General features: G+C 43.4%; 2 protein-coding genes across 13 annotated transcripts in view; both read left to right on the top strand.

Moving 5' to 3' along the window:
* Invadolysin (leishmanolysin-like peptidase, invadolysin) overlaps positions 1 to 7507 on the top strand; it is a 29182-nt gene extending 21675 nt beyond the window's left edge. Inside the window, exon 18 of the mRNA XM_077626907.1 lies at positions 1016 to 7507. Coding sequence (XP_077483033.1) covers positions 1016 to 1171 — 156 coding nt within the window. The 3' untranslated portion in view covers positions 1172 to 7507. The remainder of the gene's footprint in view (positions 1 to 1015) is intronic.
* A 5600-nt stretch (positions 7508 to 13107) lies between these two features.
* LOC144093475 (bromodomain adjacent to zinc finger domain protein 2B-like) overlaps positions 13108 to 24524 on the top strand; it is an 88449-nt gene continuing 77032 nt past the window's right edge. For 6 of the 12 annotated variants that reach the window (XM_077626906.1, XM_077626905.1, XM_077626904.1 and 3 more), the window contains exons 1-3: positions 13109 to 13246; positions 15242 to 15302; positions 19859 to 19947. In XM_077626906.1, coding sequence (XP_077483032.1) covers positions 19878 to 19947 — 70 coding nt within the window. In that variant the 5' untranslated portion in view covers positions 13109 to 13246; positions 15242 to 15302; positions 19859 to 19877. Of the gene's footprint in view, positions 13247 to 13368; positions 13391 to 15241; positions 15303 to 19858; positions 19948 to 20741; positions 20955 to 24524 lie in introns of those variants that run through there. The other 6 variants (XM_077626899.1, XM_077626897.1, XM_077626896.1 and 3 more) reach the window with 3 other exon arrangements.

The following is a 24524-nucleotide window of genomic DNA, read 5'->3' as shown; positions in this document are numbered from 1 at the left end:
AGCATCTGAAGTGCAAGCAGCTACAAACAGCAGCAATTTGAGAGGTTTGAATGCCTTCCTAGCCATGCTGTTCACATGGTATGCGTTGCCTGCCCGGCTCCATCTTTTGTGCTGACCCAGTGCAGGCAGCATCAGGCAGTGGACAATACTGCTGATACATTGTGCCACGAGGGCTGCGCTACTTTCGTCGCTGCATGGGCCTGGGAATGATAGATGAAGCTTTCGAAAGTGCACAAGATCAGATGCATGTAGATTTGTGGCAACGGATCGTTGATGCATAGCTGGCCAGATGTTTTCTCGGATGACTACGTTCCTGCGGACCACAGCATCGCAGGGCCGCATGCTCTGACAAACTCTCTGAACGCCAAGTAAGAGCTCTCCCTACTGCTAGGAATCTGATTAAATGCGGCAGACATGTCACCAGCTGCCGTGGACGCTTCTTCAATGATTACTTATATCCAATTTTAGTATATGTACTGTGGTCTTGGCAAGGTGAACGCGACCGCTTTGGAAAGCCTGCAGAGAGTCGCAGTAGGGTCTGCGTTGAATAAGTAGACGTGAATAACGCAGTTTAAAAAATAAATTACACTTTTGGAGAGCGTAATATTCTTGCCTGTCGTAAGGAGAGTCCACTTACTACGAACATTGGATATAACGAACAGATTCCGCATGACCGTAAGGTTCGTTTTAAGTGGGCTCGGCTGTAATAATTGAGCAACAAGATCATCGTTTAGGCAATCTCTCGCAAATAGTTAAACTGGGATTTGGCTTAATTGGTAGTGGCTTGCGAAGAGACGGATTACAGTTTGCATTAATATCAGGCCTTGTCATGCTTATGCTATGACATATGCTGCAGCATGTTTCACTGTGATTCCTATACGTTTATGATGTCTTGGAAATTACGGTTCAGAGCTCCCCTCAGTGATGTGATAGATGGGCCTTTTGTATTTCGCTTACAATAGGCTTGTTTTATCATTTGATGAAGTCCTCGTCTTGTGACTTCATTTTGTTGCAGAAAGACGACATGGAGTGCGACGCAGACCTGGTGAAGGCAAGTTACGTCCAGGCCGAGAAATTCTTTCACAAAGATATGCTCTCCTGCCATAGCGTGGAGCTCCATGCCAGTATTGTGCTATGCTTAGCACTAGGTCTGCTAGCTGTTATGAGGTGACAAATGCTGTCATTGGGGAGGTGAGGTAAGACCCGCGTGCTTGACCTGTTTTGTGACAGAGGAGCATATTTGCCCCCACAGATTTGTTTAATGCAATGTGTCTAATGTTAATTTTCAGTCCCCTGTACAGCCTGAGACAATATGCCAGAGGCAACAGAAACATTTTTCTGTTACTGCGGCTTTTCAGGTTTTTTTTTTTTTTAAGCATTCATCCTGTATTCAAACTAGTGGTTGCTTCTGAATGCAAAAGCTTTGACTATTTTCTTAATTTTCAGCACCCTCATTGTAGCTATGTCATGTTTGTTGGGGAACTTGAATGCGTGTTGGCGATTCGCAGTGCTTACTACGTTCACTGCATCATGGGTCAGCGGGGGGTCTTGTCACTTATTCATGCTGTGTGGTCACGGATAATGGGTCACACATTGAAGTGGTAACACAGATTTTTTTTTGTGAGGACCTCTTTCTTAGACCTCACAATAAAATCTGGCCCAGAGCTTCATCATGTAACCGATTACGCGGGTTCGATCCCGGCCACGGAGGTCGCATTTCGATGGAGGCGAAATGCTAGAGGCCCGTGTACTCTGTGATGTCAGTGCACTGTAAAGAACCCCAGGTGGTCGAAATTTCCGGATCCCTTCACAACCGCGACCCTCATAGCCTGAGTCATTTTCAGACGTTAAACCCCATAAACCATTATTCGTGGCCGCAGAGCTTAAATGACGTGACCCACCAGTGACCCACAACGCAATGAATGTGTTAAGCTGTTCTTCTCCTGCAGCGGTGACAGCACTTGCTGTTTCACATGTGCTTGTAGTTTGTATTGCAGAAAGCATGCAACATTTGTGTGCATTGTAATGTTTAATGTCTGAACCCCATGTTAGTCATCACTATTCACAGTAAGCAAGATTCATCTTGGCTATGCTACCTAGTATGTTGCTGTTCGACCAGTTTTTGTTAAACCATTTAAACTTTCACATTGCTTGAAAGCGTTTGCTTCTTTGTCTCCAGACAACAGTCTATATGATTGTAAACTAAGGGCTGGCCGTAAGTACTCGCATTAGTGGCTCTCAATAAGAACCTGTATTGTGTGACTGGTGGGGCAGTGTTTGAATGTCCCAATATTGAAGAGTGGTGCACATCACGCTGCTTGCTCTTTTGTGGTCTGAGAGGCGTAGTTATCACATGCCTGGTATGCACTGCTGTTGTCAGGCAGTAGTTTGCCTGACGTGAAAGCCTGTCTACTTTCACGGTACTGAAAGAAGGGACATTTCACGGCAGTCCATATGGTTCATCTGTGCGGCACAGATTTTTAAAGCTTCTCACCAAACCACTGTCATGCTTTTTTAGTGTTGCCTTTCGCTGGAATGCTGTGCATGTTTTTTGTGGGCAGAAAGAAAAAGGCATTATTTTTGCATACAAACTTACCATATGGAAGATGCAAAATCAAGAGCTGTCGGCTGTGTTTTCTTATCGTTAGAACATCAGACATTTGCTGGTAATAAGCGGTGCAAAACACCCCAGTATGTCAGTTTCCATTTTCTCGCTTACCCTGAGCTTTAACCCTAGCTTACACATGTGACACAGCTGTTAGCTACTCAGTTGAGGTGCTAATGTTTTCGATCAAATTGGAATGCTTTCTCAGCACAGTGCTACTTATAGGACCACCATTTTCTTGATTATTTTTTGTATTTTGTCCTTTTTTAATGTTTCTTCGGGGCGGTTTATCTTTGCTGATTACAGGAGGCAAAAAATAACATGCGTGCACGAATCTTTCTCACATGGCATTGTGCTTAGCAATGGTGCCACGTCAAGGTGGTATTGCTACGAGTTTCGTTCAGGAACTCCTTAAAAACGAGAATTCTGGGCTTAGAACTTGGCGTACAAAGATTGCCGAGCACTGAAACATGGTGCCAGGTGGGGTCAAAATTAATCTACACTCTGCCACTTTGACTAACATGTGGTCATTGCTCTTACGGAAAGCCCCTTTTCAGTGCACACCAGAAGCTTGTGCAGAATAAGTTGAGCCTGAGAACTACACGGCAGAATTTTAAGAAACTTGCCTCATAAAGAGACACTAGTTTTATGCATCATCATACTGGCTCCTTTGTCACCCACATATTGCTATCTTTTATTTGCACCTAGTGATGTACAGCTTATCTTTCAGTTTGCTGTGTGTCTTTTTTTTGCTTTTTTTTTTCCCTGGAACAGTCAGTGCTCCTCAAGCCTGGAACTTTTCTTTTTTATGGAATGCAGTTTGTAGGTTTCTCATGTATGCAGTCTTGTTTCTCATGGTCATTAGATTAGCATTTTCTCATCTTGTTTTAGCACTAGTTTTATTCGTGACGTTTTTTAAGTGAGCGTGTGTATCTTTTTCCTAAGGACTTAAGTTCACTAGTGTGAATTTAAAATTTGGCTAAGCAGCAGATTTCCAGCTGGCTCTATATTCTTGCTGTGTCTGCTCTGAAGATTTTGGCACATGTTTAGTACAACGGCTGGTAGTTGCGTTCCAGTTAGCTGTGGAATTTGGCTTTTCCTTGCTGCGTGCAGTATGTCTCTTGGTCACGCATGTTTGTTGTGTTTTTATGAGTGCAAAAGACAAAAACACTAAGGTGTTGACATAATGGACCACTGAAGAAATCTCCGAGTCAATCTTGGGCCTCCCACTGTGGCATCTCTCATGGACTGTGCAGCTGTTCTTGCGCACAAGAACCAACAGATTGTTTTCCTCGCTGTGCCTTGCTCAGCGTATTGCATTGCCTTCACACATTGGAACAATTCCAGGCAGTGCCACTTTATTATTGCTCATTACTGCCTTTTCAACGAAAATCACCTTGTGCTTTCACTAGAAGAGAATTTTTTTGTGCTTGTTACATAGCATCTAGGAATCCCTACTTGACTGTGTCATTTGCACACAAGCTTGTTTCCTTGAAACTTTGCTTGTGTAAGCAAAGTCCCTGCACTCTTTGCTTGATCTACTTTATTCTCATTTTATTTTTGTTGCTTTTTTAATTACATTACAGGTTATTTAGAAAGGGACAAGACCGTGCTTTGTACATGCTATTTATTGTTGTTTTATTCACTGGAATACTGAAAACCCCATGTGGAGAAGCTTCATAGTTTTTTGCATCTATTGCTGGCTTTTTAGCACTTGTATCTTGTATGGGGATCACATATTGCAGTCTTATTTTTGTATGATAATGCATTTGTTATCAATACCGTTTTGTAGATTTGGAAACCTCTGTTGCACGAAAACATGACAATTAGAAGAGGGAATGCAGCCAGCTGAATGGATTATTTATTTTTTTGAAGATACTTTAATGATTTGGCCTGAGCAGTAGACATTTGCAAAAGAGAGAAGTAGCCAAACAACCAGAAAGCCAGCCAACAAGAGTACATCAATTTCAAATGCTGAACACTAGAAATAGTACTGTTTTGGTTCTGCAACAAAATTCATCTGTAAAATAACAAAACAATAAAGCACGGAGGTGTAAACAAAAACTCAACAGGAGAAATAACATTCAAGTTGTGCAACATAATTTCTCAACTAAAGCGTTTTTTGAGTTGATAAATGATCCCAGTCCTCCATAGTTTTTGGGAAGATACTGGAGTTTGAGCTGAAAATTTGGGCAAGAGAATGGTCATGAGTGTGAAAAGTTTGTCTCGTTGCAGGGGGCTTGGCACATTCTGGAAGTTGTAATTTTCGCAGTGCTGTATTGTGGAGAAAAGTTGAATGCCTAAACTTTCTAGTATTGCCTCCTGCCTGGAAAAGACTGAGGAAGCAACTCCCTTGGTGTATAATGTGGTACATTTGGTCATTTCTTAGAAGACATTGGTACCATTCCACATAGATGTCTGAACGCTCAGAGGATAAGGTTTCCAGATGACAGCAATTTTCTTTCTTTTTTTTTCTACTGAATGTAGGAGGCACATATGAATGTCAAAATCATTATTGCCTGAAACAGATTGAACAGACACCGAGGAAAACTATCAAATTTTTGCTTTTAGTAAGAATTAATTTATGGCTCTTCCTGGCTGTTTAGATGTTCAGCAGCAGACGAGGAATTTGTTACTGAGAAAGCTTTATTTAAAAACAGCACTTTCCTTCCACACGGGATGTGGAGATCAGCAAGGACTCCGTGATCAGTGTCTGGAAGTGAATGGTGGTGCAGCCTAGCCTCAGGGATCCACATGTAAAAAAATAACTGTGTTGATGTCAGTGCTGTTTGCTGTCAAACTATTGGGGATGGTGATATGTGTATTTAGTTTCTGACTTTTTCTGGCTTATAACAGCTCTGTTTTCACTGAAAGTAGCCTCCTTGTCATTATAATGCAGTTATGTATCGATACATACCAACTTTAATTTGGCCTCAAGTGTTTCTTTTAAAGGAGTGCACCACTTTGTGGATCATTAATGTGCATAATAAGTCAGCAGTAAATGCGGAAGAGCTCTTTTTATTTTGTTGCCCTAAGTGCACAGGTCATGGTGTTTGCTTCTTATTGTGTATGTATGTTCCATTGTAAATGGCAAAAGTTTCAGGCCACAAACGGCTTATTGTGTGTGTTTGCGAGTGATATGAAACTGTACAACATGTTCTGCACTGTCATGTTGTCGCCATGTATATGCAGACTTCTTTTGAGAGAAGTGTCAGTTTCCTAGCTTGGAGGTTGCGTGTGATATTCTGCACACATCCTAGCAATCTCGTATCCCTGCTGTAACAGTGCTGCATTAACTGTTGTTTTTGAAGCCCTTTATTGGAATCCATGTACGCAGATATTTGTTTGTCGTATAGAGGACTGCGTCCCTCTTCAGTGTCTCTATTGCAGTATTTATTTAGCTACAAATTTTTACTTTCATATTTTTCATTTTACATGCCACCTCATTTTTGCAATTACTCCATTAAAGTTATATTTTTATAACATGAATCTTGTCCTAGTTTTGCCTTCTTTATTTTGGCATTAAGAAGTTGAATGAAGCAGTCATCATGATACATGTCACTGTTTTGAACTGTATGAAGGTGATATATGTTTTGTTTGTTGCATTGTAATGTCTGTATGAGCAAGCTGCTTTGAAGCTCCCTTATCAACATTTGTGCTGTTACGTTATAACTTATCACCAATGGTGTATAGTGAAGCATCATGAGCTTCTTTATGTGGCAGTACTGAATTCATCATGGCTACTACCAGGTAATAAGGATCCATGAAATGTTTTAAAAACTGGCTATAATATGACGCATTAAATGGTAAAGGCCATTGAGCATTCTTGCTGCGTACGAGCCGAAAATTATCAAATTATTTTTGAAACATATGATTCCCGCCCCCCCCGTGGCGACATTTGGTGCAGTCTCTAACGCGAATCCTGCCACATGTTGTGCGCTCTGCATGACATCAGTCATGAGGGTGCTGCCATTGGGTTACCAGAAACCATGACGATGTTCGTAGACAAAGCATGGCACGGTCATCTGGAGACGGAGGCACATCACGAGGGAGTTAGTGACCGAAAAAAGTAAACAGCCGAGCCGGGCGACGTATTCATTGGTGTAGCATGGTTGTAGCCTGTAATCTTAATTTTTTTCTGGCTTGCTCTGGATGTATGAGTTACGAAAGAAAGCGAAGAGCATAGTTTTTAATGGCCAATATCTCTGGTGCTACATAAACTAGGTAGAAAATTTTTGTGGGAAGATGATTCAATATCTATTAGTCTCGCTTTTCTTACCCTCGGCACAAACCGTTTCATGGGCCATTTAATAAGTCTCAGTCAAGGAGGAAGCCTTGCTGGCAAAAAAGCAGCACTGCTACAAGCAGAATGCTGTCAGTGCACCTGTCCTCATCTTATCCGTGATATCTTTTTAATGCCTCAGCTATAAAATTTGTTGGGTCAGAATGCTCCCATCCCAGGAAACAGGAAAGGATGGATGGGGGGGGGGGGGGGAATATTTCTTGTTTATTTGTATCAGGGCAGAATATTGAATGTTGCATGGCTCACTGGCTGAATAAAGGTCATCTCACTTGTTCTTTCATTGGAGTTGTGGCATTCTAAGTTTGAGGTGCATATATTTGTTGCTCTTGTTTGTCTGTGCCTTTGACAGTGCATGGCTTCTCTTATGTGTATAAAAAGATATGGAAAAGAAGTTTGTTGCATATTTTGTTGCGTATATTGCAATCCTTATGCCTTGAAACTTATTGAAAGATCTAGAAGCTTCTCTTGATAGAAAGCTTTATATCGAGCATCAAAATGGTTGGAAGTGCTGTCATGTTAATACCACTTATGTTTGCACTTGCTTTTGTATTTGTAATTTCAGCGGAGAATTGAACACAAATAAATGCACCTTGAGTGAATGAGTCTACCTTTACTAGCATGCTGTTGCAAGGTGCTGACGCTAATGCAAATGAAAAACTGCATTGAGTTGGAACTGGCTCATCTATGCAGCAACGTGGATGAGAACAGGCTCCATTTTCTATGACACCTGTGACAAACAATACTAGTTCATCCTCAGCATTGCAAGATGCACACCTACTTGCACACTCGCCAAGTATGGAAAGACAGTTTGTAAGCCTGTGCTAAATTTCATTTTCCTGATATTGAGCTGTGTACAAAAGGAGAAAAATTTGCAGTTTGGTAATGAATTTGAAGCCTGTGTTGGCAACGTTCATGAGAGAAATTCTCTGTTGTGTAGCGAATACCAGTCTTCATTGAGCTTTGCAATATTGAATGCAAAGCTGAAAGACAGCCTAAGTTTAACCATATCAAAAGACCAGCATGGTTAATGTTCATAAGTACTGACCTTGCAAGCACAGCAACTGTTAACCTGGCATTTACCATGTTATGGGTTGCGATCGAGGTAAGCCGTAAGGTCAATAGGAATGTCCCAACTAACCCCAGATAGAATCCAAATGATAATCTTCATTTCTTTCCAGTTGTGTTTTTGTAAGTCGTCATCGAACACTCTTGCGGAGCTGACTGAGGCTTCCATTACCGTGCAGCATCAAAGACTACTCGGATCTAAAACTGGGAGGAAAATTTTAGAGAGATTGGGCTACGAGCTCAAGCAGGAGCATGTGCGCTCAAGAGACATACCGCAACAAATCAGGGACAAGATTAAAATATCTCCGCTGCCCAGAAACATGCACCCTGCCTTTCACGAAGGCAGACGTAAAGACGGAGCAGAGGTACTACAAGCTAGGTATACAGGTCAACAGGATGTCCTATGTACGGACGCTGCAGTATACGAGAGCAAAGCGGCACACGCGGTTGTGGCGATTAGTGAAGACTGAACCCCGGTGGCATGCTGCACAGTCCATGGCGTCGATACTGTAGAAGCAGAGGAAGTGGCCATAGCCTTGGCCATCAGCCAAGGGGCGGTCAAGGGTGGTCATCAGCGACTCAAAAAACGCTGCAAGAAATTGCGAATTGGGGAGGTTAATGGAGACTGCCTTCCATATATTAAAGAAAGAGAACCCAAAGAACTAGTTCTCTTTCGGGCACCAGCTCACACAGGAATTAGAGGAAATGAGGAGGCTCATTCGGGGGTCGCATAAGGTCTCACTTACCGGTCGGCCCCTGGAACCTCCCAAGTGACCAAAACTATAAACAGCAGAGAGGATATGTGCTCATACCAGGAAATCTCACTATACTATACAGACTAATTCGACAAATTTATCTGCCAGCAGACAGAAAGCTCAATAAGAAGGAGGAGGTTATGTGTAGAAAATTACAGGTCGGGGGTTTTTCGCAACCCAGTACTCTACAGCAAGTGGCACCCTGGAGTCTTCAAATCACAATTCAAATTTTGTGATGAGGCAGAAACTTTGGTCCACATGGTGCGGACATGCCCAGCTAGGTGCAATAGCTTGCGCACTCTAGAATCCTGGGAGGCTTTCCTCTGCAGCCCAGGCCCTAACGTCCAGCAGGAAATCATCAGTCAAGCCCTTGCTGCTGCTGTGTCCCGAGGGATTGGGCCGATGGCTAGGGGCGACGGGGGAGATGGACTCCTCTCCTGGCGTTCATTGACTGGTGTTCATTGACTCTCTCCCTCTCCCATTGGGCAATTTTCACATGTGCGTCGGTAGCAGACATGCGCTTTATACTCGAGCATTGTTAATTGTGATTACATGTATAGGCTCATGATTCCTAGAACACCTTTGGCACCCACGCTAATGGCACCCACGCAGGTTCCCTGGCCGAGTAGGAGTAGGAGAGAGCGCATGAGTGGGACAAGTAGACGTCAGAGGAGAGGCGTTAACGAGAGTATAATATGCCTGAAGGGACCAAAACGAGCTGCCAGATGACGTAAAGAGCGAAGTTCGCGAAGTCCTTGCAACGGCTCCCGGCGTCTCGGAAGCGATCGCATTTCGCTAGTAACAATTCAGTAAACCGCCGTGCGGTGGTTTGGAAGCTGAGTGCGAGGTTGCAGGATCAAATCCCGCCGCATGGTAATGAAAATTTCAGTTTGAAGCACATGAAAATCGCGCAACGAAACCATGAAGGATAGGACAGCTCCTGCCTTGTGTGTCCATGCCCTCAGTTGCGCTGGTTTTAATTGCATATTTATGAAGGCGAAATGCTGAAGGCCTATAGCTCTCTGCCTCTTTCATAATTACTCCCTTCCCGACGCGGGTATCCAGCAAGAGCGCGCCAATTACTGCACGTCTAGCTTTCCTTTTTCCTCACTTAATTATACGGACGTACGAAAAACAGAGCGCAAACTATAACCTAGTACCCGGGTTCGAACCCGACCGCGGCGGCCGCGTTTCGATGGAGGCGAAACGTTAAAGCGCCCGTGTGCTGTGCGATGTCAGTGCACGTTAAAGGGTCTCTGAAACGCCTTCCGAGGAGAGCACATTAACTCACTTAATCACTGCACTGTGTTGCCATGAAAACCAGAGCCAAATAATACTCTTCTACACGCAGCAGACGACCCACAATCACGCGTCATAGTTGGCTAGCCCTTCCCGGCGACTTTTTCATGCTCGCACCCTCCTCCGTCCCCCGCATCTGCGTAGACAAAGTGAGAGGTGGCCATTGGTTAGATTCTTTCAGACGTCAGGCAGCTACCCTGGCCGCGGCCAATAAGCCGCTTAGCTCCGGCGCGGGTCGGGAAGCTCCGCTCCCAGAGGGGGGTCGGCGAAGGAGCGCCTACCTTGCAGCGTGCAAAAAGTGACGAGAGGAGAGGGAAAGGCGCGAAGACGCTGAAATTCAAATTTTAACAACAGATAACTCAGCTTCTACAAAGCGCATTTAAAAAATCCTCGCTGGACACTATTCGTGAAGCGGCATGCTTCAATATCCCATGCATGCCGCAACTTAGCCCCCTTCACAGCCCCTTTGAAGCTAGATCGATCCCCAGGTGGTCGAAATGGAAGGAAGGAAGGCCTCAGACATTGCTGGCATATACCCACTACGGGGGAGTGGCCAAGACACAGGCGGTTAATTGCTGGATACAGGAAAGTTTTGATGTGGAAAGGAGTGGTAATAGTATGTATAGTCTGATAGATTGGAAGACGGAAGGACAGGGGTCCTGTTAACTAGGAGGCCGAGGACAGGACAATGGCTTAATGTGCATAATAGTATACAATGCCTGTAATGTTTCAATGTCGTACTGACTGAGAGCGGAAAAAAGAAATTAGAATGGGAGTCGCTGCGTTTCTTGAAGAAAATTTTGCACAGCAGAGCGCACACTCCTGTCGCTTGAATTCGTCCAATTATTCCGGAGCTCCGCGCCACTACGACACCTTTCTTCAAATTTTAACAACAGATAACTCAGCTTCTACAAAGCGCATTTAAAAAATCCTCGCTGGACACTATTCGTGAAGCGGCATGCTTCAATATCCCATGCATGCCGCAACTTAGCCCCCTTCACAGCCCCTTTGAAGCTAGATCGATCCCCAGGTGGTGGAAATGGAAGGAAGGAAGGCCTCAGACATTGCTGGCATATACCGACTACGGGGGAGTGGCCAAGACACAGGCGGTTAAATGCTGGATACAGGAAAGTTTTGATGTGAAAAGGAGTGGTAATAGTATGTATAGTCTGATAGATTGGAAGACGGAAAGACAGGGGTCCTGTTAACTAGGAGGCCGAGGACGGGACAATGGCTTAATGTGCATAATAGTATACAATGCCTGTAATGTTTCAATGTCGTACTGATTGAGAGCGGAAAAAAGAAATTAGAATGGGAGCCGCTGCGTTTCTTGAAGAAAATTTTGCACAGCAGAGCGCACACTCCTGTCGCTTGAATTCGTCCAATTATTCCGGAGCTCCGCGCCACTACGACACCTTTCTTCTTATTAGTCCCTCCTTTATCAATTCCCTTACGGCACGGTTCAGGTGTCCGCCGATATGCGAGACATATACTGCGCCATCTCCTTTCCCTAAAAACCAATTTTCAATTTTTTCATTGCAACTCGCGAGCTGCAGAGCCGCCTCATATTTTTGGAATATGGCGGTGTGCTTAGCTCGAAGCACTAGTTCTGGCACGAGTCGGCCCGGCATTGCACTGCCTACGGAATCGGCCCGGGCATATTAGCGCGCGCCTTTTCTATTTTTCTCTCTCCTATCCTTTCTCTCCTAATTTCAGCACGCGGCAGCAAGCGTGGCTCGGCAGGCCCGTGCACTTTCCTTTTCTTTATTTCTATCAGCAACAGCAGCAGCAGCCGCCTCATAAACGCTCAGGCGTCGCGTCTTGTTTCCGTCGCACTGAAAGTTGCTGAAATTGGGAGCAACTTTTTTTTAGTAACTCGTAAAACATACACAATTTACTGGAACCACCACTGACTGCCGTTTATTGTGAAATGAGGCTACAATTCTAGTGAAACTTATTGCTCAACGGGACACTAGCTAGTTTATTGATAAGGGAGTAATTACTCATTACGCTGGCTCCACTACGAGCGTAGCAGCGCAGTGAGCGTAGCCGCGTAGCGTCTACTAGCGTAGCCGGCGTAGCCACGCGCACAACGCGCTGCCATCCGTGATGTCCCTACACAGGGGCCTTTAGTACCCATACATAGGGATTCTGTAGTCCTGTGCGCGCCGCGCCCGCCGCCACGCGCGCCACTGTCTCCGCGCGGCTGGATGGGCTTTAGGAGGTCACCTGCCTTTTCTCCCGGGAAAGCGGGGCCGCGGGGCGCGCCGGAGCCGCGCCAAGGAAAAAGCAATAAGAGCTCCGAGAATTATGAAATGCGTCTAGTCCAGTCTTCGCTGCCTCAATGGCCGCGGAAAATCTATACGCCCCGACCAACTCAAGAAGCTCATCGGGAGCACCGTCTTCCGCGCGTGTGCCGCTGCGTTTGCAGTGATAGTGTTCGATGTGCGTGTATAAATTAGTCTAGAAACATCGCGATTGCCTTGGTGCAGCACTTCTTTCGAAAGCTGACCTCGAGCGCTCGACTGTTACTGCTTTGCAGAGACAGAAAACAAGCGTAAAAGCTGTTTTTTATGAGTACGCGCATAGCTTAACGTTTGAACTGATTTATACACTCCTGACCACCGGCGTGTTCTCAACTTTTAATGAGGATACCAACAAGTCCGATATAGTTACAAGCGAATCCTTGCTATAAGGAGCAGAAGATATCCGCTACTCAATCTTTCAGGCAGCGTTCTTCTATCAACCTGTAGTCATTATTACATCCAGATGTGTCATATCAGTGAATGAAAGAGGTAAACCAGCGCTCTGCCGCTAGTTTAGCGCTTCCCAAGCGCGTACCTGTTTTGATTCTGTTTTGTTTGTATTTTGTGCATTAGTTAGAACGCGCAAGAAACCACCTCAAACGAAGTCGAGAACGCTGTAACTAATGCTTCTTCGTTACCTAAGGGTTCTAGCAATCAAACAATGTGTGCTGGCTCAACTTTAATGCGCATCTCGCACGCCGCGATTAAAGCGTCTTCGAAATAACATTGTTTGAAACGGCTGGTGACGTCACGCGTCACAAACCTCATGCGTTCGTGATTCCTTCCTCTGCTCTTCTCCATTTTTGCCACTGAAACGCCGGTCCTTACACAAAGGAGCCTCATTTTATCGGCACGTATGCTGTGTTTTCTGCGGGATTTTCACAGAAGTTTGCCGCCTGGAAGCCGGGAATCGGTAAGTGTCACCGAAGCGTCCTTTATTGTCAGTTTGAATCAAAAAAATGTCCGAATGCATCGAGTTTGTAACACGTCGCCGTTTTAGGCTTGGCACTCCTAGGACCGAAGCTCTTCGACGCTGCCGGATCGCTTGATTGTACCGGTAAATCTCTAGTTTCGCCCTCTTCTTTCCAGAATAACGTTTTGGTAGTCAAAGAACGGATACTAGTCGCTTCGGACCGTCTGTACGGCTGATCGTTTAGCCGCTGGAGCGTCGGTCAGCTTCGGACCGAAGCAGTGCTACTCCTCGAGATCAAGAACTCATTGACTATTACTTTGCGCTGGACAGCCAGGTTTATGGCGACGAATATCTACAGTATGGTTCATTTCTCGCGTCATGTTTGAGTCAGCGGGTTTAGTTTGTGGTCAGTGATTCCGGGGACAGCTGATGTGTTTGTGAACGGTTTTCGGGTCCGGCTCGGTTGCGTTTTGTTTTTGATGGGCCTTTCGCTATGAGCCACTCTACGAGGCCGCGGGGAGGGTGGCAATTATGGAGGATAAACGCTCTCGTTTTCGTAGCCGCTGCGGTCCGAAGAGCTTCTGTAAAGTGTGCAGGCGTCGTTAATACCAAACGCGCTCGTTTTTGAAAGGTTCCTGCAGGGTATACCTGACAACGTTTCGCCGTGGTCTGCTCTAGTGTCGGGCTCTCCTGTAGGCTGTCGTTGTAACATGATTAAACGGTGAAATCGTTACCAATTTTCTGTGATTGAAGATTCAGTAACCATTAGTGACGAGCAGATGAGGCAGTGAGTAGCATCTGCTGCCGGCTTTGCTTTAAACCGGACGTAAATGCGCCTGTCGTAGCTTGTGGCTTTTCAACGCTGATAAAGTAGTCGCACTGACCAACAGTTGTTTCATAGAGTTCTGTGTTGGATGCCCTGTGTTGTAGCTTATTTCGAAAATCTTAGTTCGTGTACAGCTAGCTGTCTTCCACCACACAACGCGCGCGCCTGGGCAAACGTTCCGTCCGTGCTTTCAGGAACGGACACGCTAGCTGCATTTTAAATGTCGAAGATCTGTGTGCGTTGTCGCGAAATGTTCCGTGCCTCGCAATCTGACTTATTCCATTGTGCTGCGGCCGCAGTGACGCACCGAGCGACTCTCTGCCGCTGCACAGCTCTGATAGCGCGAGACACTTTCTCCGAAATGTCTCCCGGCGCTAGATTAGACAGGTTTTCGCGTCGCCCGAATTGTTCCTGTTTGTTGGCGGCAAATACCCGACCGCGTCTTCCGCAGGTAGAATATCAGCGACCTCTGCCTCGTAGTACAGCATTCACCGCTGCGAATTGTGCGAGCGTATTCCATCATTGTGACAGCTTTCTGCACGGTAGTGCCGAGTGCAGACGTTTGCCGATAAAGCTTTTGGAGGTTAGCATTTCAGCCAGCGCCTCCTCCTGCGCACGCGTCATGTGCTCTACCGCGCATTATGTTTACATGCCGGGCGTAGTGCACTCGTGATGGTGTTCTCAGGTTGTGCAGTTTTCCTTAGCTGACACTGCTGTGTGTTTGAACTGCAGTCATGCTTTCAGGAAAGCGTGCTGAAGAGCAGCCACATGGAATAGTGGAAAGGCTGCACCATTCTGAACCAGCAGTGTATTATGAGACATAATTTACCAACCTGAAGACGCTCCATGTATGTTAACATTGGGCATAACATGTCATGCCACAGAAAAAGTAGTATAGCTTTGCTTTGCCATCTTGTAGACATCATTGCGGGTGTGACAGGAATAATGTGGCTTGCTCAGTATTGTCACCACTACCATGTGGCGACATGTTCACTCTTTGCACTTATCGCATGTTTCATTAATGTTAGACATTATTAGAGACAGCGACAAATGAAGTGGAGGTCTAGTGATTGTAGAATTGTTAGCTGTAGTTTATATGAATGGGTGTAAAGTGTCCACAACTTTGTTACTCGACCTTATTCTTACAAAAGCATTATTTAATCTTCTAGGCTGCAATGGTGCTGGAGTGATCAACATGGGTTCAGGGATGAAAGTCAACGGCTCCTGACCGTATGTGCTCTCAATAATTGTTTTTCCTTTGGGCCAATATGGGGATGAGTTATCAGAAAATATTTTTTTTAGTGTGCCTTTTGCTAGCCTTGTAAAAGGACTAGCTGTAGGTTTGTGCCAAAACTGTTTGCTATTACATGCATATTTATTTTGCAAAGTACTCTCAAAAGTTGCGTTCTTTTGAAGAGAACTTTAGTTCGAATAGGAGCAGTAAAAAGAAAGAGCGCGCAGTTGAGGAGGAAAAGGAGAAACAAAAATGTCATGTATCATGAAAAAGATATTTAGTTTCCATTGTAAAATTAAGAATATTGCACATGGAACGATACCTTTATATGCTATTATGGTGACCCATTGCACTTCTTTGCACCAGGTGTAAACTTGCACTTGGCTAGGATGCCAATTTTCACTAGTTGCAACTTTGCCATTGTAAATGCTGCCTTAGTAGCAAAAACAGAGTTGTAATCTGTCATTTTGGATCTATAAGCATTGCAAAAAAGGCTAGCGCTTGAGTAGGTACCGGCCATTGGCAGAATAGAAAGTGTCCTTTGCTTTGAAAATTCTGCTGTGGAAAAAAAAAGTGTCCGGTATATTATACATGGAATATTGTGTGCTTCAGAGTTTAAACTGAAAAAAAAAAAAAATACTTGGTAAATTTGTAGTGTGCTTTGAGTACCGTGCTGTGGTAAAGTGATTCCTTTCTGGATGTCATGCTCTAGAATAGGCTTCTTCTAAGCCATCCGTTTTACGTAATGCCCTCTGTTGCACTTTCCAGAGGCAATATCTCGTGAACTTATGATAGAAAAAACGTGCATGAAAACAAGAGCTTGCCGTGCTTTGTATTACGAGCTATACACGTTCTTTGCTGGTTCTTATTTAGTGGTTGTCTAGTGCTGTATTTCTGTCTTTTGATTACTGATGGCATTGCCATTTTTTTTGTTTTTGACATATCTAGCATTGGCCCAGGAACCATAAACTTGCTCACTCTTATCAGACCTGCACAAGTGGCTGTCTTTGCTTAATTTGTTTTCCTGTTCAATTTTTTTTAGTAGGGAAAAGATCAACATGCTATTTATTTTTTTTTTGCACACTTGTGTTTGACATATTAATGTGGTTCAGCTTCCATACTGGCGCGTTGGAGCTGTGTCATATATAAAATTAAATTTCTGTTTCTTGTACCCTGGATTAAGAAATTTAATAGTTATGCTTGCTGCTCCAGGTGAGTTTCTTGACTACAATTTTTTTTTTTTTTCAAAAGCAGTTAAACGCAACAAGCGTTTTGGGATACGGATGAATGTCTGTATTGAAAATGTGAAAATTAACAAGCTGTATAGCCAAAGTGTCAAGAAATGCAGGTACTCTCTGATTGTGTAATAAGGCATCGATATGCATAGAAATGTTCCGCTTAGCAGATTGATGTGAAATCAGAGGCAAGGGCGCTTTGTGTCTTTTCCTGGAGGGGTGCACTGGTTTTTCTTCTGCTCAAAGCCAGTGGGACTGTGAACATGCAGTTTCTGTTTGAGAAATTATAAGGTAGAGGAATTAAAGAACCTTGATTTACTTGGAAAATGGTTAGACTAAACCTCGGTGTAGTAGTGTTACTGCCACTTTAAGCAAGCTCTTGAAGTTCGCTATTGCTAGATATCTTGTCTGGCTATGCTTGCATATAAAGCTTGTCCAATTCTCACATAATGCTTCTTTTTCTAAAGCTAACAATAGGAGAATGAGAGGAAAAAAAAACTCAAAAGGTGCAAGTTCAAGCTGTGCTTTGCTTAGTCTATCTTTTTGAAACAATGCAACTTAAAATATGAAAAACCACAGTGAATGCAGTTGGTGCTTTGTGTTGCACTATTGCATACTGCTTTGATAGTTTGCAAGAAAAACAAGTTTTTGGTTACAGAAAGGACGGTTTATATTTGCTGCGTCGAATTGTGAAAATTGGAGCACTGATGTCATGTCATGTTACATGGGCTTGCTTATGTAGAAAAAATATTGTTCACACTTTTACTTTTTGGTGTAGGAATCCTTACCCTCCTGGCATTGTGCCGTAATCTGATGGATATGTGAGGAGGAGATTGGCAAATAATGTGTCTAAAAAAAAATGGTATAAATTCAGTGCTCTATCTCTGTCCTAGTTGCTGCTTACTTCTGCCTAAACGTTCGTGTAAACTGAGGACCAGAGTGCATAAAAATGATTTTTTAAATTCCTTTTCTTTTCGTGGCATATTGATAGGGCAGTAACAGAGCCCAAGTTATTGACTGCTTTTGTATTCCTTTCTAGGATTAGATTTTTTGAGTGTTTCATTATTTGCTGTTATAAATGTGAGAAATGGACGCAACCAAACTTTCACTGTCTGTAATGAATATACTCGTAGATGTATTGGAGTATTGTTGTAGGTCTTGCCCTATGATGACGAACAGTTAAGGAGAACTTGCAATTTGGGCAGGAATATATATTTTAAATTGGCAAAGAAAGTCTGGTCACAAAAACTGCAAACATTAAATTTGAAAAATACTTTGAATTGTTTTGCCATGTTTCTTGACCCCGCAGCTGGATATGTGTTTATTTGGGCAAGGAGCATTCGATTGGCACACAAAAAAAAAAAGTAATAAAATCCAATAGACTGTCCCTTTAAATCATTGTGGCATTGTGCATGTTCAAACTTCATGGATTTCCTTGCATTCGGGCTGTGTTGTTTGAAGTGAATGTACTATATTATGTAAACAGGACTGAGCTCAATACAGAGGGTTATTTTTGGTAGAAGGAAGCTATGATGATTTGCACTTGCAAGGCTGCACTTGCAACTAGTCAGCCTTGGTTGCAAGTTTTAACCCTGCTTTTCATTACTTCTTAAAATGTTAAAAAAAAAAGGAACACTGCTAATGTGCTGATAGGGATGCTGCCAATTAGCAAAAATCGGCTGGTGCTGTCTGCGATAAATATTACCAGTCTTTTATTTTATTGGTATTGTTTCTAAGATAACTTTAGTGATTTGAACTATGGCTTAAATAAAGCCTATGCGTGTTCATTATTGCCACTGTTCATTGCAGCTGTAATGTCAGGGTTTGGAAGGCAGACTACAATGGGAAAGTGACATTCCTATGTAAAAAATATATTTATATATATATTTTAAAGTGTTCTGCCCTGTCTCTCGGCCCCACAGCATGGGTACACATTTATTTGGGCAGGGAGCTTTTGATTCTTCAAAAACTTATGCTGAATAAAAGGCAGCGACTGTCCCTTTAAGTGGGGATGCAGCTTTCAAATCGCGAAAAATGGCCAGAATGTTTTTTTTTTAAATAATTCTTTCCACTCGTATGCCTTGTTTTCTTTACTTTCCCGAAGTTTCATTGCTGAAATCCCTCGGGGGAAGTACAGTAAAAAAAATTTTGTGAAACTTGTTGACACAGGATATGGGGGTGTGCTGGAAGAATTGGCGTTTTTTTTTTGTTCCCGATTTTTTAGTAGGTTTTGTTGCACTTCACAGAACTGTGCTCTGTGTGATGACATTCTTGAATTTTCATTTTGTTGCATTGTAGATTTTTGGTGTGACATCTTGTTTTAGAGTTTAAGCAAGTCTATGTGAACTGCTTTGTAAAAATTAATGACAACAAAAAAATTGTGCCGTGGAAAAAAAAGAATGCAAGAATGTCATCACGCATAGCATGCATTCAGAAATGCAGTGAATATTGAACCAGTTTTCTACCACATTTTGTCTAGTTTGCAAGTGTTTCAGAAGGTGTAAAGGAAAAATTTCCATTAAGTTCTCAAGATATGATGCTGAAGTTTTATACACTTAAGGGACTATAGACACCAAATTTTTGCTCGCATGTTTTCTTCGTTCAGATGACGCGGTAGACAATAATGTGCATGAATCACCTCATGATATTTAGTGCAACTACTAAATCATTTTTAATTGAATTTTTTTATTGCTCTTTCGATTTTTTTCAGCGGAATAATGGCTGAGACTGGTATTTTACCTTTAGGTCATGTGAGACACAAAAAATATAGCTGCTGATATGTCATTTGTTATCATTCCGACTTTTGAAACAGGCTGCTTTTAGTGTTGTAGTGAATTTGAACTACGTATCACTCATATTGCAGATTTTTTAGTGCTTCACGTGACTTAAAGGTCAGCTTCACCTCGTAGTTATTGCTCAGTTGATGAAATTGAAACCGAAACAGCATGAGGGAAGAAATTCAATTATAAATTATTTAGCACTCGTAGGCAAATACCATGCAGCGATCCTTGTATTCTTATGCCTAATGCGTCATTTCAAGGAAGAAAACATGCAACTAAAATTAGGTGTCTGCATAAAGCATTATTAACATGCAGAAAAGGTTTTAAAAAAATTCATCAGAGAATAAGAAAGTTAGTGTTAAAAGATGCGTCCCCCTGTGAAATCACTAGATTTAGCTCGAAGAACAGGCAGACGCTGTTTAGTTACTGTACGGGAACTTCAGCCTTTCGTTTATGTCGACGCATGATGTGTTCAGTGCAAATGTCAGTTATGCACTTTTATATTCAGAATATCACTTATGTGCAATTGCTTTCCAGGCTTCAAGAGGGCACCAGCATGGACAATTCAAGCCGAAATGCAGCGTCAAGTCCTGCTCGAAATCATTTCGACACAGCAGCTCTTCTAGGTAGGCTGTTCATAGCCATTGCAAGTGTTTTGTGCTTCTTTGTGCACCTCCTGCATTTTTGTAGAAAACCTGGAACATTGCTGAATACACATTGCAGAACTTGGCTTCACCTTTTTTTTTTCTTCACAATATATTTTACTGGTCTTATCGATTGTGTACGATATTATGGTTTAGTACGGTATTAGTTTTGGTTTATGAAATGCTACGTAAAGCGTATGGTTGACTGTTTCCTTGTTATTATAAGTTTGAACTAAAATAAAATTTATTCTTGTTGCATGTACCAGCCACAGTGGCACAGTTACATGGACATTTTTTCCTTTGATAATGGATGAAGGTGCATTGCTGTGATTTACAGCCTAAATGCTAAACAAGATATGTGATACCTACTGCTGTCATACGAGAGTAAAGCTCAATGTGGTTCAGAAATGAGCTGCTGTTTCTTTAAATGGTCAGTACATGGTTACTGGTATTGACACCTGGTATTTGAGTAGCATCACTGCTTGCACGTTGCTTAGTGTTGTATGTGCAGCTGTAGTTGAACTGCAGGTGTTTACACCTGGTATTTGAGTAGCATCACTGCTTGCACAATGCTTAGTGTTGTATGTGCAGCTGTATTTGAATGGCACTTAGTCTGGTCAGGGTGGGGAGAAGCAGTGGTGGCCTATTTTCTGGGAACCTGCCTCTTCATCTTTCTCTTCTTGTCTCTCTCTCTCTTTCTGGCACCCTTCTTGCTTGCTGCCACTCTGTCCTGTGCCTTCCTCCACCTTGGCTGCTGGTGCATCTGCCCTCCACAGCCATGAGCCCTCCCTCGTTCCCCCCGTCCACCTCTCTGGGGGTGAGCCCCTTTCCCCCCTTCTCCCCCCTGCTGGCCAGGGGCACCGCCTTCCAGAGCCCCCCTCCCTCTTCCTCCCCCAACCATCTCCTGGAAGGGGTGGCTGCCTCTTCTGCTTGCTCCTCGCGTGCCACTCAGCCACCACCTGCATCCTCCTCACCTTCGCTTCCCTCAGGTTGGTCTCTCTCTCTCTTCTCTCTCTGTTGCTGTCTTTGTGCCTGCTCAATTCTCTCTTGTCTTTGAGAGCTTGTCTGCTGCGTGGTTCGCTTCTCTCTGTCTTATGAGTTTCACTGTCTTCATTAACTACTCGACTTGCCATTTTCCTTCTTGGCACTTTTCCCTTTGCTGCAAGCAGTGAGGTGGCACCTTGAATAAATGGTAACTGTTGGCCGGTATATAACAGTGCGTCGGCTTGCTGGCTTGCAAGCGTACGACCCGATTTCAGTAGGCTGGAAGCTGCAGGATTGTTGTGGCACCATTTTGTGCTCCTCGTTTCGCTGGGTGATGCAGATTTCCTAGTGATGGTGCACTAATACAAGCTTGCTTGCTGGCCACAAGGCAGCACATTAATAGCTTTGTTGTGAAACTTCAATTGTGATGGAGTGCACAGGTTTAAACTTAGTAGCTAAATTTTGTTGGTACTTGTTGTAATTTCACATAAAACATTATTCTTGTTAGATGTTATTCACGCAATGTTTTTGTGTTTTCTTGTTATATCGTTGCCAGTGCAAAGTGAAGGGTTTTTACTTTCTCAGTTCGTAGCTTTTTGTGCTCTGTGAAGGCTTGTTTTTCTTACTGAGTAATGTAAGCAGCTGTGAATTGGTGTTACATTGACAAAGCACCTGACAAGTGCATTGGTTAGAGAAAAATGTTTTTAATATAATCTCATTAAACACGTGATGGGCTCTTTGTTAATGCTGCTTTTAGGACTGATTTTACAGTAAGCTCATGATTATTCAAAAGCTCATGTGCCATGCTTCCAGCCATTTCAGACAAATTTTAAAACTGCACTTGGCCCCTTGGTGCACGTTTAATTCCTTACTTTAAATGGCATTTTTATTTATTTCAAACTCACTTCCTTACATAGTGCCTCTGCTTCACGAAGTTTTCGAATATTTCAAACTTTCACTTTTAGACTGGAGAAAGTAGCTTTGATTGCTTCAGGAGTCTAAATGTAAATACTTTAAAAGCGGCTCACAGACATAATATTGCCTAGTGCCGGCCCGAAAGGCGCGGGTTCGATCCCGGCCGCGGCGGACGAATTTCGATGGAGGCGAAATTCTAGAGGCCCGTGTACTGTGCGATGTCAGTGCACGTTTAAGGACCCCAGGTGGTCGAAATTTCCGGAGCCCTTCACTACGGCGTCACTCATAGCCTGAGTTGCTTTGGGACGTTAAACCCCTATAAACCGAACCAAACCATAATATTGCCTAGTGGCTCAGCTTGTTTGTTTCAGGCACATGATGTTATGTTGCTGCTTTTGTGTGAGCTGCATGGGTGATGTTAAGTTTCTCACGAGCTGCAGTGCCTGGATTATTTTTGGCAACTGTCATGACAGTCATTGGTAAAGCCAATTGTACAGTGAAGCACATAATGAGAGGCTGCTTGTAATCTGTGACTATCTTGTTCATTTTTGCCAGCCAGGCATGTCACTTTTAGTTTTGCTGCAGTGGTAATTCATTTTTTCGTGGGCACGAGTTTGTCCAGTACTTTTTATTTTCAATTTGGTCTTGTCATTGCTTTCCATTTTTTGTTGCTGCATGTGACAGTGCTTGATCATTCAGGTGCTCAAGCAGAGAAAGCATTGGCACAAAAATTTCTTTGGGTCGTAGAAATATGTTGCCAGCTAAGAGAGACAGGTTACTGCACGAGTTACTTAGCAGTGCTTTGTGCATGTACCTGTGGTCATTGAGCAAATATGAAAAGCTTCAAAAAGTGGTTTGTGGAATTAGCTTGTCTAATTATAGTAACAACCCGCCTCGGTGGCTCAGTAGTTACGGCGCTCGGCTGCTGACCCGAAAGACGCAGGTTTGATCCCAGCCGCGGTGGCGGAATTTATATGAAGGCGAAATTCTAGAGGCCCGTGTACTGTGTGATGTCAGTGCACGTTAAAGAACCCCAGGTGGTCGAAATATCCGGAGCCCTTCACTACGGCGTGCCTGATAGCCTGAGTCGCTTTGGGACGTTAAACCCCAATAAACCAAACCTAATTATGGTAACAAAGGAAATTGCGCGAAAAAAGGCACCTGAACCATGAACAACCAGCTTGCCCAGCAGTGTTCTATGATAATTATAGTACTGTTTTATTTAATTAATGGTACTATTTACTGTCAGTATTTCTCTACACAATGTTCGTATGAACATGGCAGAGGATGATAAATTTGGTGCTAACACTGCTGCTGCAATTTTGTTTTTTTCTGCTTACCCTCATAACCTATGCTTGCGGAACTCGAGAGCAATTGGAAGACACTTTCCAGTCAGCCAAAATTCATGTCGTAATTGAAGTGCTTGTAATGACAGGACCAATTGAAGTTGTCTTGTATTGATAGATTATTGTGCAATAATGACAGAGAGGCTGTTTTCACTGAAAACCGAGCCTTCATCAGCCAGGAAGCATCAAAAAATTAAAAATGTGTGTTTTTCACCAGCCATATTTGCTAGCAAGTTACGGTGCCTTAAGGAGGAGAGCTTTTTTTTTTGCGGATCACTGAGGCCAGGCTACATGGCCATTCACTTCCAAACAGGGATCATTATATTGTTTTTGGTTTTAATGCCAGTATCATTACTAAATATTAAATGGAGCTGTCCTCAGTGTTCCTTTGAAAGAACATGTGCAAGTATGCTAGTATGGCGCGCTTTCATGCGTTCAGCAATCAGGTGGGTCACACTGTGCAACGCATTGTGTTTTACGCCTTTAAAACTGTTAGCTCATTATTGAGTAGGTCTGCCAGCAAATTTGGAGTTGCATTTCAACTTTGTAGGGGAATATCGAGAAAATTTTCAAGCGCATTTGAAGGAACAGTTTACTTGCTTGGGTGGTTCAGTGGCTTCGGTGTCTGGCTGCTGGGCCCAAGGCCAGCAGATTGAACCCCCCGCTGCAGTGACTGTGTTTCAATGTAGGCATACTGCAAAAGATGCGCGTGCTCTGTGTGATGTCAGTGCAAGTAAAAAACCCCCGAGCGGTTGAAATCCGTCCGGAGCTCTCCATGTCCCTTGGCTCACATGCAGCTTCAGGATGCTAAACCCCACTTACTCTTGAAGGGGAACTGGGCTGGGGTTTCAGACTGGTTTGATCAATGTGGAAGCTTTAAACATTTCATGTTTTGAAGGAAGGTATGTTCCAAGTGGGAACCGATGGTCCACAAAGCAGGAGCTTGCTTAACTAAGCTATAGCAACTGCTGCGTTCCTTCTCAGGATAGTAATACCATGACTGGATCATGACATTGGTAGTGTGCTTCCTCTTCAAGGGACTATTCTTGCGATTGGTGAGCTGGTGTGTCGTGAGGCCTTTGCTCTCATATTCTGTCTGAGGAGCCATGAGCAATATTGCAATTACAGAAGCAATGGCTGGATATGAGAACGATTGCTCACAGGCTTTCTTCTTTGGGCTGGCTTGAGCTGCTCCCATTGTTTGGCCTGTAATAGGCATATCGTTGCTAAAAAGCAACTTTTGCCTACTTTTTGTCCACAATTGAGGGTGCATTGTTTCTTTACTTATGTATACTCAGTAGCATTTAAATTAAA

Source organism: Amblyomma americanum, chromosome 6 (genome assembly GCF_052857255.1).
Source record: "Amblyomma americanum isolate KBUSLIRL-KWMA chromosome 6, ASM5285725v1, whole genome shotgun sequence".
Lineage (NCBI taxonomy): Eukaryota > Metazoa > Arthropoda > Arachnida > Ixodida > Ixodidae > Amblyomma > Amblyomma americanum.
This window is presented reverse-complemented; position numbering and strand designations above follow the sequence as displayed.